We start from the raw sequence: 13503 nt of genomic DNA, 5'->3' as shown, positions 1-13503 counted from the left end.
ATGCTTAATTTTTAATATTTTCTTTTTCTTCATTTATTTGTAAAAAACAAATTTCCAACATTTGTTCTTTTACATTTTTGTGTTCCAAATTCTTCTCCTCCCTTCTTCCTCCACCATTCTGATATAGGTTATATATGCGCAGTAATGCAAAACCTATTTCCATGTTAGTCATGTTGTGAAGGAAAACAGACAAAAAAGCCTAATAAAATTTTTAAAAAATGAATGACTTAATTTGCATTCAGATTACACCAGTTTTTTATTTGGAGGTGGATAGCTTTTTTCATCATAAATCCTTCAAGATTGTCTTGGATTATTGTATTGCTGAGAATAGCCAAGTCATTCACAGTTGATCATTGTAAAATATTGTTGTTGCCGAATCTAATGTTCTCTGCTTTGCTCATTTTACTATTTATCAATTCATGTAAGTCTTTCTAGGGGTGTGTGTGCCTTTTTTTTTTCTGAGAGCATCCTGTGCATCAGTTCTTACAGCATAATAGTATTCCACAATTATGGGCAACTTGTTTAACCATTCCCCAATTGATGGTCATCTTCTCAATTTCCAATCCTTTGCCATTACTTAAAAAAAACCAAAAACAAAAAAAAACTTCTATAAATATTTTTATACATATAGTTTCTTTTCCTTTTAATTTTTTTCTCTTTTGAAATAAAGTCTTAGTAGTGGTATTGCTTTTATAGCAATGTTGAGCATAGTTCCAACTCTACAGAACAGTTGAATCAGTTATCAATTCCACCAACAATGCATTAATGTCTCAATTTTCACACCCTGTCACTGTAGTAACATTCTGGTCAGGATCTTTTTATCCTATTTGTTCATTTTCTAGCCTATTTCTTGAATTTTAACTCTATAGTAAAGTGACACTCTGCTTCCAGAGTGGAGGGGGCACTGTCCCAACCTTCAGGTTGCAGCTGTTTTTATAGAAATAATACTGGGGACTTATAGGTTTTCAGTTCTTCCAAGTTGGTGTGATCTAAGGAGAGCTGAGTTTACTACTCTCCTGGCCTGTGCTCTGGTCTGTGAGTGATCACGAGTACTTTTTCACCCCAAAACTATTACCAGTCCTAGCTTCATTGGAACTACATGCGCTGATGTGCTAGAGCTCCTCCTAACCCTGAGATTGAGACCCACCCATTTCCAGAATTTCTGAGCAATTCAATAGAGTTCTATCTGTAGTGCCTTCTTCTGTAACCTTCTTCTGATTAGTTGCCTGATCCCCTTACCTCTGTGGGCTGAGAAGTCCACAAAGCACCATTGCTGCCATCGATTCAGTCACTCCTCCTGTTTTGCTGGGGCATGGCCTGAGCTGAGCGGCATTCCAGTGCAAGATGCAAGAGACCTTGTCTTGAGCTGGAATATTGTTTCAATCCATCCTTTTGTGGGTTCTTCCATTCCAGAATTTGTTTTGAGACATTTTAAAAAGGTTTTTTTTTGGAGAGTTTCAGGGACAGCTAAGCTAAGTTCCTCCTTTTCTTCACCATTGTGGCTTTGCCCTAAGTAAATGCTTTTTGATGGGTTATTCGTACCCTCAGTGTTTATTTGGCATGTATTAGTAGTTAATTAATGATTATTAAGTGACTTTTCCTCTTCCACCTATATTGCCAAATAATGTTTTTCTGCTTCTTTTGATAGCTTATCCCCATTTCCTTGCCCATCTCCTTGCTTTCACCTCAAAAGACCCAAGCACTTCACTGAAAAACCCCTACATAGGATTAGTTCTACTTTCTCCCAGGCTTTAGAATTATATTTCCTTTCTGATGCCTATTCTTTCAGGGAGCTCTACTCAGGTTCTTATCCCAGAAAGAAAGCTGATAGACTAATTAATACTCAAGTGTGAATTGATGATTAAGAACAACTAAGCATTAGCCTGTCAGGGTGTTTAGATTTTCAAAAGAGGATGCTTACAAAGGTGTCTGTTTGCCTTTACAACCAACACCTGCTTTACTTTTCCAGCCTTATCATACATCCTTCCCTTTCAAGTACATTATGGTACAAATTGATTTTCTTGTTCTTTCCATAGCCCTTCCCACAGCTCTTGTATCTCTGCTACTGACTGTCTTCCACAGCAATCCCAGAAGGCATTAAGTTCTCAGCTTTGCCTTGTAGACTTCCTCCTTTAAAATTCAGCATATTACTTCCCATCTTTTCTAATGCCTCTAGCTGCTGGTTCCTTTCCCCAGGAAATCACTTGTATTTGTTTCTTCCTTTTTTTTTTTTTTTTGAGGCTGGGGTTAAGTGACTTGCCCAGGGTCACACAGCTAGGAAGTGTTAAGTGTCTGAGACCAGATTTGAACTCAGGTCCTTCTGAATTCAAGGCTGGTGCTCTATCCACTGCGCCCCCTAGCTGCCCCTGTATTTGTTTTTGATACAACTATAGAAGTACACTTTTTTCCCTCTCTTCTAGAACACAAATTCTTTGAGGGGAGGACCTATCTCATTTTTGTCTTTGAATTTTCCAGCCTTTGTCGACCTATTGACTGATTGATCAAATTCAAAGGAATGAATCTCTAAGGATGAAATTTCAAGCTCCATGACATACTGCAGGGGTCAAGTAAAAAGACTTTTAGACAGAAATGGAATTCCGGCTACTCTTCAAGTCACATAATTAAAATCACTTGTCTACTCCACCTGTCTATTAGGTTGGCCCTAGTACAAGGATTGGACCTACTGAGCTTCTAAGGAAGATAAGCTTTTACATAAGTTTAAGGAAATATTATTCAGATGAGACCTCCATTGATTAATTCTATAAGAAAAAAAAAGAACTATAGCCATTTCTTAAGCATCCATCTAGTACCAGGTGTTGGGGGGAGAAGGAGTGAGTGGGATACAAATAAGCTTTTTTCCTTCATAGAGCACAGAAGGTCCAGATGAGAAATAGAATGAATTCCCCAATGATTGGAATCTAAATTGAAAAAGAAATATTTATCCTTTATTTTCTTAGTCTTTTGCTTTATATCAAGACACAGTTGGAATGAATTTTAATAAATCCTGATGGCTGATATTCCTAGCTACCATAACTTTCTCATTTATTAGGAAATGGATTTAAGCACATTTATCGGAGGTGGCCTGAGCTGAGCAGAGCAAACAGTGCAATGAATCCTCAGGATGCCAAATCTCCAGGTAGACTGTCCAGGTATTCTTTGCCATTTTCTCCCTTTTTTATTAATGTGGCCCAATCATTTCTACTCTTGACAGGCAATGGTCCTCATTCTTCTGGAGAAAATAACAACAGATTAAAACAACAACAATTCTTATTAAAAGTCCAATACAGGTTTATTTTAGAAATAATATTTATTCTTCCCATGATTCAGGTGCAATGTCTGCATAAAGAGGAGCCATGTGGGAATAAACTCCTCAACTCTTTGGTGCTCTTGCTTCTCTCATTTTAAGCTAATGACATACTTCCAGACCCAGCTCTCACAAGAGTTGGCAAAGTGTTGATGGCCACTGTGGTGAAGAAGCTGGAGAGTAAGAAGCAGAAATCCAGGCCCAGGCTTCTCTTCTTCAGTAGAACTTGTAGGCCTTCAAAACCAATCCTTAGTCCCTACAGCCAAACACAATTCTATTGTGTTTCTGTGACTAGTCCCTTCTTGTGTCTTCTTTCCTCTCTTTCAGTATCATTCCTTTGCAATGGATCTGCAGATCCTATTGAAAGCTGAGGCAGCCTGCAATGGGAGCCCTAAATTTAGCCAGTGTGGACGTTGGACAAATCCCTTTAGTCAGTCAATAAGCATTTATTAAGTACCAGCTATATGCCAGGCATTGTACTAAGCTCTGTAAACACAAAGAAAGGCAAAAATAGTCCCAAACAACAGCAACTCCTAGTCCAGTGGGCATGGGGGTGGGAGTAGATAATGTAAAAAACCAAGTTACCCACAAGCTATAAGAGTACATGAATAATAGACTCAAGAAGAAAGGCAATAATAGTTAGGGAGCCCTACAAAGAACTCAATTAGAAGGTCAGATTTGAAGGTCTCGAAAGAAGTGCCATCCTTCATGCCTGTAATACTTTGCTCCTTCACTCTTGTCTCTTCTTTTTCCTCTCCTTTCCTCTCTTCTTCTCTGCCTTCCCCTCCTCTCTTCTCTTCCTCTCTTCTCTCCTCCTATCTCTTCTGATTATTGACGTTGGAAGACATGCCCCCATCATTGAGATCACTGACTCAAAGAAAGAAATCCTAGAGAAGAAATAGTTACAATTCTATTGCAGCCTTTCTCATCTCATTTGGTCCTTATCGCTGCCTTATGAGGTCAGCTGGTGCAGAGTCCTTTACCGATGAGTAAAATAGAGATGAAGTAACTTGTTTAGAGTCATACAACTTCATAAATCTAATGGGATTTCCTAGCTCCAAATAAACAAGAAACCGGTTGGACTAGGGCTCAAAATTCTTTGGAAAATGTAGTTGAGCTTTGCACTTCATCTTCATGACAATCTTTCCACCAGCCTCGTCTTCCCTGTATTCATCTCAGGGAGAGAGTGAGGGAACAATATTTATTTAGTATGTACTTTATGTCGGCACTGTGCTAAACATTTTACAAATATTTTATTATAGCCACATCAGTTAGCAAGTGAATGTCAGGAAGAAGCTAGGTAAATAGAGTGCAGGGTCTGGAGTCGGGAAGACCTGAAGTCAGCTCTGTCCTCAGACACTTATTATCTGTGTAACCCTGGACAAATCACCTACCCTTGTTTTCTTCAGTTTTCTTATCTATGAAAATGAATTGGAGAAGGAAATGACCAACTCCAATATCTTTGTCAACAAAACTAAGGGGATTCAGGAAGAGTTGGATACAACTGAAAAATGATTGAACAAAAAATATATCAGTCACTGTGCTAAATGTAGGAGATACAAACAAAAACAAAAGATAAGATGTAGACAACTGTGTACAAACATACAGGATACACTGGAGATAATCAGAGAGTAGGTACTAGAAGTAAGAAAGGCTTGTTAATGTGAGAAATGAATATTTCTCTCTTATATTTAATAAGCCTTCCTCTGTTCCTTGTGAGATTCTTCAAGATGAGTCTTTTTTGGGAACTCATCCAACTTCAAATCTTTGAGTGTCAAATTGCTCTGAGAATTTCTGGCATTCAGCTTGAGAAGGAAGATGAAAGAGACAACCCCCTTCAGGTTACTGAAGGAAAAGACTGGGAGGTTAGCAGTCTTTATTCAGGTTCCTTTTCCCAGCTTGCTACTCTAGAAGTTTTGGGGTATGGGTTTCCCCTTTGTGTGATATCTAGGAGACTCTCTTGGTTCAACTGAGTTATCTCGATCCCAGTGGGAGAGTTTGTTCACTCTGTATTGTCTGATATATATTCTTTTATCGAGACCTCCTCTGATTCCTATTTTGTAATGATTTGGATGAATGAACTTTATTTGCTATTCTCTATATTTATTAGGGAAAGTAATATTTTATGGGAAGGTGGATAAACCCTGGCTATAGAACTTGGGGTTCTTCTGCTTTTAAAAATTGACAAAAGTATCAGAAGTTATCTAGAATTATTTTGGTAATCCATTTGGTTGTACATGACTTTTATGCTGTTCAGAATGGAAAGATATTATTAAAATAAAAGAAAAGAAGACTGAACCTAAGGATTAAAATTTAAAAATAATTAGAAATAACTTCAAACAAAATAACCGTACACAGCTATATTTAAATTATTTGAACTTAGTGATTAATATCAGTTTCTTCTGTTTCTTTCTAAGTCTATATGAAGATTCGGTCCATTCTTATTCACTTTTCCATATGTAATTTAACTCATATATATTTTGTTTGTGTAGTTTTACAATATTTGCATCACATTATTTTATAAAATACTTTCTAGAAACAAGTATCCATTACAGTTATATTCCATTACTTTAATATGCTATAATTTATTTAACTATTCACCTATTACTGGACATTTAAGTTGATTTCATTTTAAAAATTAAATAAAATAACTTCCATAAGAAAAAAAAGTATCAGAAGTTAGTTGGAACCCAATATATCTCCTAAATAAACATTTAAGGGAAAAGATATATTTCAAGTCTGATACTTCCTTTATCTGAGTGGAGCAAAGGGTCCTCTGTCCCCAAAATCTTGCTTCCACTTCTGGCAGGAATGAAAGTATCTCTTAGAGAAGTGCATCGGAAAAACAGGTTATAAATGTTGAAATAGCAGAAATGAATGAAAGTTGAAAGAGGGAACTTTGATGAAGTGACAGCTTTCTTAGTACTTGGCACTATCCAAAAGGGAAGTGGATTACTCAGAAAGAGGCGAGTTCTTCCTTATTGGTCTTCAAGCAATGGCTGTAGGACAACTTGGAGCTATTGGAGAGGAAGGAGAGAAGGGAGAGAGAAAAGGAAGGAGGAAAGAAAAAAGGGATGGGAGAGGGGAAAGAAGGGAGAGAGGGAGAAAAGAAATAAGCATTATTAAACACCTACTGTGTTCTACCCATGGGGTTAAGCACTTTACAAATATCTCATTTCAGCCCTGCAACTCTGGGTGGTAGGTACCTTATTATCCCCATTTCACTGATGAGAAAACTGAAGCAGACAGAGGTGAAGTAATTTACTAAGGTTCCATGACCAGTAAGTGTCTGAAGAATGATTTTTAAAAAAACTTTGGCCTTCTTGAGTCCAGAGTCAGTGCTTTTACTGTTGAATGTTGAAGTTCTGCAGTGACAGGCAGGGAGTTTATGGTCTGAGGAACTCTGTAGCTCCTGACTCATATTCTGTGATAGCAGAAAGGGTGCTACATCTGAAGCCAGGATCTGAGTTCAAATGCCATCTCTCCAATTACTACCTGAGTGACTTTGAAAAAATCACTTTATACTTCTCTGAATCCCACTACCCTCTGTAAAATTGGGGCTGGAGATTTGTATAAGATCAGAGCTTCTTAACTTTTCCATGTCAAGGAACCCTTGGTCCCAAACTTGTGTTGGAGCTAGCTCAACAGAGCTAATTGTTAAATTTTCATTATAAGCTTTTACATTTGGGAAATTGGCAAATGCTACAAATCAGGATTTAATTTATGTTGGTTGTTTAGTTTTAAGAAAGTGATGGGGAAAATGCAAATTAAATTTAAAAGTGTGTGATACATTTTAGAGAGCTGGTTGTAAAACATGCTGCTGCCTTTGGCAAATTGGTGAAGCCTATGAACTCCTTAGTATAATATTTTAAATGCATATAGTAGAATACATAGGATAACAAAGGATATTAGTTCTATTAAATTAATAATAGTTTAAAAAACAAAAAACAAGGAATCCAGGTTAAAAATCTCCAGTTCAAATGATTTTACAGATTTCTCCCAGTCCTAATTACTAAGATCTTATGATCCATTCACAAACCTCTGGTTTAACACAAGAATTCCTTCCCTCCTCCAGGGATAGAAATGGAATATTTTTCTCTTTGGGAAATTGTACTCAAGACATTCAGAGACCCCTTAATTTCCCCCAGTGACAATGGTAAATTTTTCTCACTTACCTTGTTCTGTGTTCTTTCTTAAAAAAACAAACAAACAAATCAAAAAGCCCCTTTTCATCCCCTAGCATTAAATGCAAATATTTGAGATGTTCCTCTTTTTTTTCCCCTCCCCCTCCAATTAGAGCAGTTTGGGCATCTGAGCAGGTTGTTCCTCAATCATATCTCCAGCCAAGCAGAGGACAACTGAAGACTTTACAAATTTTTTTTCTCTATACATAACATTCCATCTCTGATCTTTGGACTTTGCCCAGCTGTCTTCCCTCTCTTTCCCCCCCTTTCCCCTCCTGTTCCTCAGTTCATCATCTTGGAATCTTCAAACTCCTTCAACATTCAGCTCAATTGTTACCTCTTTCTTTTCTTTTCTTTTTAATTTTATTAATTTTATAATTATACTTTTTTTGACAGTATATATGCATGAGTAATTTTTTTATAACATTATCCCTTGTATTCATTTTTCCAGATTTTCCCCTCCCTCCCTCTACTCCCTCCCTAGATGACAGACAATCCCCTACATTTTACATGTGTTACAGTATAACCTAGATATAATATATGTGTGTAAATCCAATTTTCTTGTTGCCCGTTAAGTATTGGATTCCAAATTTGTTACCTCTTTCAAGTTCTTCCAGATTTTTGTGCCCACTCACAAATTTCTTTGTTCGTATTTTATATATCTCTAGGATATACTTACCTGATTATATATTATATCTCCCAGTACAATGTAGACTACTTGATGTAAGGTAAGTTCTACTCTTTCTAACTTTGTGTCCTCAACATCTATCAATATCTAGCACAGAATTAGTATAATAAATAATAATAATATAATAAATGTTGACTGATTGGTCTCCAATTTGTAATTATATACAAAAAGTCACTCAACTGTGACCCAGTGACCCAATGATACTCTATTATTAGCAATACATCACAAAGATATCAAAGACTGAGGGAAGGGATTTATATGTAATATTTATAGTGAACTTTTTTGTTATTTTAAGGAAAGATGGGTGCTTATTAGTTTCAGAATAACAATAAATTATGTAATATGAATATAACAGAATATGATGATACCATAAGTCATGATGAAAGAAATGGATTTAGAGATATTTAGAAAGAATGATATGAAATCATTCAGGGATAAATGAGCAGAAAATAATTTATAAAATGATTCCAATAATGTAGAAGAAAACAAATTTGAAATACCTAAGGATTTTGATCAATTCATGGTTATTCACTATTCTAGAAGAATAGGGATGAATCATGCTTTCCAAATCTTGTCAGGGAGTTGATAAACCAGAAGTGAATAATAAAATATATTCTCATCTCTTTGTATATTTTTCTTTCCTTCCCCCACATGAACTTAGCCTATCTAAAAACAGCTATGGAGCATGGGCTGCAGTTTGAAGTAAGGGAAGGTACTGGACACAGAGAGAACAGTTAAGAGTTGCTATAATTATCCAGGAGAAAGGAAATGACTTAATGTAGAGAAGAGACAGTGAGAGAACAAATGAGAACATGGCTGTGAGTCATATTGAAGAGCTAGGAACGTTAGAAAGTTCCAGTTGATTAAATGTGAGGAAGAGTTAGAGATGACAGGAAAGTTTCAAAATTGACTTGGAAAACTAATCATCAATAATGATAATCAATAATGCAGAAGATGAGGAGATAGAGAGTGTTTTTGGAAAAGAAAATCTATCATTGATAAGATGAGAATCTTGAATTAGATAGCCTCTAAGGTCCTCCTTTGCAGCTAAAAAACCATGAGTTTCTTTTACTCTAATATTTGTAGATCTTCAGAAGGAAAGGTCTTTGCAAACATTTTATGGATTGGCACTTGGATAGCTGGGCAAATATTTAAGTATCAATTATGTTCAAGTCACCTGGGATAAAGAACCAAAAATGAAATAGGAGCTTACATCCTACCAGGAAACTCTGGTACAGACCAGATTTTCTGAAATGTTTAGTAATGAAAATAGACAATGATAAAGAGCATTTGAGGGTTAAAAACTTTTAAAAACATTTTAGACTGGAGTTTTGTCTTTTTCTATTTTGTTTAGTGGGAAAAAAATGCTATCCTATGTAGAACCAGTCTTGTCAATTTAATAAGTGTTGCCAGGGAATGTGAGACATTGGAAGTAATCAAGTAGACTTTTACTCATTGGTAACAGGACCAATCCCATTTTGACTTTGGCATTAGAAGAGAATTCTGGGATTAGGAGGCACTTGGAGCAAAAGTCAACTTGGGGGTTGGGAGGAGGAGAGTCTCACAAGACAGCTTTATTTTAGAAACCATATATATTCTTCAGATGGAGGAGAGGGAGCAAGAGAATTTTTATTTATTCTTCATTTGGAGAGTGTTCGACACTTCTGTTGAGATGTAGCATTTGGGAGTCGTCATCTTCAATATTTTTCTCCTGTTTCAGCTTGACCATGTAGTTCTGTACCCATTCATTACTGGGATTGGCACAGATTTGGCGGTCTTTTCTGATGAAGCTGGGGTGTGAGAAATAGAAGAAAGAATAAAGAATTTAGCACTAGGATTCCCTTCCCCAGCACAGCTCACAGGCCTTTCTACTTCCCATGACCTCATCTCTACACAAAGTTTAAGACCTTGTCCCATCTCCAGTTTGAACCATGCATAAAGTGCTGAACCTGGACTCAAGAACCATGTTCAAATAGTTACTGGTTGGGTGATCTTGGGGAAGTGACTTAACCTCTCTCAGTGGCAATTTCTTCAACTGTAAAATGGGGAGTATCTAATTCCTAGAGATGTGATAATGAAATCAGAGGACATATGTAAATCAATTTGTGATCCTTAGAGAGCTATATAAATGCTAATTATCTTCCTTCTCCTCTTCTTCCTCCTCTTCCCTTTCCTCTTCTCTTTTCACCTCCTCCTCCTCCTCCTCTCTTTTCCTCCTTCTCTTCTTCCTTCTCCTCTTTCAGTGACTCCATGGAAATCTTTTCAAAAAATCCTCCTGATCTTTACTTCCTCTGCTCTCTTTTCCTTTTCTTTCCAGTAGAAGAAGCTCCCATTGGGAGTTGAGAGGCAGTTATGAGAAGGTTCAATTTTCACTTAGAGGATATGCTTCTTATTTTCTGAGAGACCTTGACAAATTGCCGTTACTATTTGGGGTTTAGTTTCCCCATCTGTAAAATGAAAGGTTTCTAAAGTCCAATTCTATTCTAGATCAAGGTTCTTGTCATCCTGCCTGTCTTTCTGCAGAAGCCAGGTTAGAAATCCAGCCCTTTCTTTCTCTCTGATATCCAGCATTATGTCCCACCCCAAGACACTGAATATAATAAATAGAGATTATTTTGTCCTGCAGTTCTGTAATGCATTTCTTTGACATCACTCTTACAATTTTTTTTTTTTTACTTCTAGGGCCTTCCCTCTATAGATTATTTGCTATTTATCCTGTAAATTGTTACTTTATATTTGTCTGCATGAGTGTTAAAATTACATCTTGTTCTGGTCTCAACCTTGTCAGTATAATCAGTAAAATAAATTTTATAGGGAATCAGTATAAAGGGGTAATATTAGAAACTCAGATGCAAAGGGAAACCTGCTTGTCACACACAAATTGTCCCAGAGATCAGAGAGCATCATTTACAAATTGTATCATATATTTATGATTGACTAAAATTAATTAAATTAATCAACTAAAATTAATTAAATTAAAATGTAATAATTAAAAAATGACTAAAATTAACATCCTGGAAGTACCATATTAGGGGAAACAAGCTAGGATCTCTGTTAAAGTTTTGGTCCTCTGATATGTAAATTACAAGTGAAATTCAGATCTCCACAGTTCCAGATCACCAATCATTAAAAAGGTGTTGATAACTTTGAGATGTAATGTTGATATTTTACCCATAACTTTCATATGATTTAAAAATCTTAATGAACTAACTCCCAGTTGGCCCAGAAAGGAGCCTTTCTGTTTCCCTAAAAGTCCTGGGAAAATGAGACCTCAAACTCCTGCTCTCTCCTCTTGAGTCCTTATTCCTCTCCATTGGGTCCATGCTACCTGGTCCAACTCTAGGTTATGTGGGGTGATCTTTCTGTATCTTTCCCTTCTCATGTTCTTCTCCACACTGCCTGCTTACTTCACTATCCTATCTCCTATTCTCCTGCTGTCTGCCTCTGTACCTCTTTCATTACTTGTCTCTGCTTTTTATTCACTCTGTTTAAATAAACTGTGATTGCCATTTCATTCCTCACTACCAATCATGCTCTTTCACAGCAAGTACCCAATGGACCCCTGTGTGCTTGAATATATGTCACACTTTCATAAATTAGTGATCAATTCAACATATTTGTCTCCCTCATTAGAATCGTGAGCTTCTGGAGGACAGGGACTGCATTTTGCCTTTCTTTATCTCTCCAGCACTTAGCATAGTGCCTGGCACATAGTAGGCACTCAATAAATACTTATTGATTGAATGAATTAACAAGGGTGCAAAGTTCAGTCTCAGTCAACCATCTAGTCTCCATGAGGGACTGCTTTTCCTTCCCAAATCCTTTTCTACTCCTCCCTGCACACTGATGGAGGCTGTGGAAATTCTACTCACATGACACCTGGCTTGTGGCAAGAGCTGCTGGTCTCATAGAAGTCTGTCACACTTTTGTATGGGATCTTGCGTGGGACATAAGAGTGGCAGCAAGCTTGTGGGATGTCATATCTACCTGTAAGGAAAGAGACAACATGAGGGTATGACATCCTGAGTCTACGTGAATATCACATGATCCTTCTATCTCTGAGACAGTCAGTGAAGGAGGAGATGGCTCTGAATTTCTTGTAGGAAGGAACTGGGAGGCTTCCACTTCTTTCTTTTTCTCTCTTTTTCCTCTACTTGCTTTAACTCCTCCTTTTGTTCCTAATTTTATTTCCCTTTCTCTTTCATCTTTTCTCAATGATTTTTTAAAAAAATTTCTCTAGACTATATTGTAACACATGTAAAATGTATGGTATTGCCTGTCGTCGGGGGGAGGGAATAAGGGAGGGGGGGTAATTTGGAAAAATGAATACAAGGGATAATATTATAAAATACATATATATATAATAAAAAAAAAATAAAAAAATAAAAAAATAAAAAAATTTCTCCAGGAGACTGAACTGTGCTGCTCTAGTAAAGAGGGATGGAGGTTCAATGTGGACCATAACAGATTCCATTGAATCTTAAACATTCCCTGGCAACATTTGACTGAGAGATAGGAAAACTAGTAGGACTTGATTGGATTTCTTCTTATCTTTATTCCTTGAGAGTTATTATTATCTTGGGAAATTATTTTCTCTTTGTCTGTATAATGGTATAATATGGTATAATATGGGGCAACTAGGTAGCATAGTACATAGATCCCTGGCCTTGGAGTCAGAAGAAGCTGAGTTCAAATCTAGCTTCAGGCACTTGACACTTGCTAGTTGTATGATGTTGATCAAGTCAACATCAATTGCCTCATGTTTCCTGTTCTCCCACTAAAAAAATCCCAACCCCAAACAAACAAAACCCAAACCCAAACAAACAAACAAACAAACAAAACCAAAACAAAACAAAACAAAACAAAATAAAACAAAAAAAAAAGGAAAGAAAAGAAAAGAAAAAAAAGAAAAAAGAAAGAAAGAATATTAGATTTGAAGCTGGATAACCTGGGTGAAAATTTCAACTTTGTCACTATCTTTGTGATTTTGGACAAGTCATAATTTTTCTGAGCCTGTGAAAGGTTAAATCACTTTGCCGATAGTCATATTGTGTCAGCTTGAACAGAAGTTCTTCCTGAGGTATATTGTTAAAGAAAAGATGAACCCTTGTTTCATGGAGAACTTTGGAGTTCAGATCTGGTCTCGATACTGTCTGCCTCAGTTACCTCATCTATAAAATGAGTCCAATAATAGTATCTATCTTCTCTGGGTTATTTTGAGGATCAAATGAGATAGTTTATTAAGCTCTTTGCTAGTATAAAGTGCTATGTAAATGATTGTTATTTTAAAAATGTGCTGTGGCAAGCAAGGCAAGCAAGATGATATG

The 13503-nt window shown here is 36.5% G+C and overlaps 1 protein-coding gene across 1 annotated transcript in view; it reads right to left on the bottom strand.

Moving 5' to 3' along the window:
• Positions 1–9749: 9749 nt before the first annotated feature.
• The window catches only part of LOC141540010 (C-C motif chemokine 4 homolog), a 5311-nt gene continuing 1557 nt past the window's right edge, over positions 9750–13503 (bottom strand). The window contains exons 2-3 of the mRNA XM_074263524.1: positions 12049–12163; positions 9750–9966 (exon numbers count right to left, since the gene is read on the bottom strand). Of these exons, the coding sequence (XP_074119625.1) occupies positions 9810–9966; positions 12049–12163 (272 nt within the window). The 3' untranslated portion in view covers positions 9750–9809. The remainder of the gene's footprint in view (positions 9967–12048; positions 12164–13503) is intronic.

The sequence above is a fragment of the Sminthopsis crassicaudata genome, chromosome 4 (genome assembly GCF_048593235.1).
Source record: "Sminthopsis crassicaudata isolate SCR6 chromosome 4, ASM4859323v1, whole genome shotgun sequence".
Lineage (NCBI taxonomy): Eukaryota > Metazoa > Chordata > Mammalia > Dasyuromorphia > Dasyuridae > Sminthopsis > Sminthopsis crassicaudata.
This window is presented reverse-complemented; position numbering and strand designations above follow the sequence as displayed.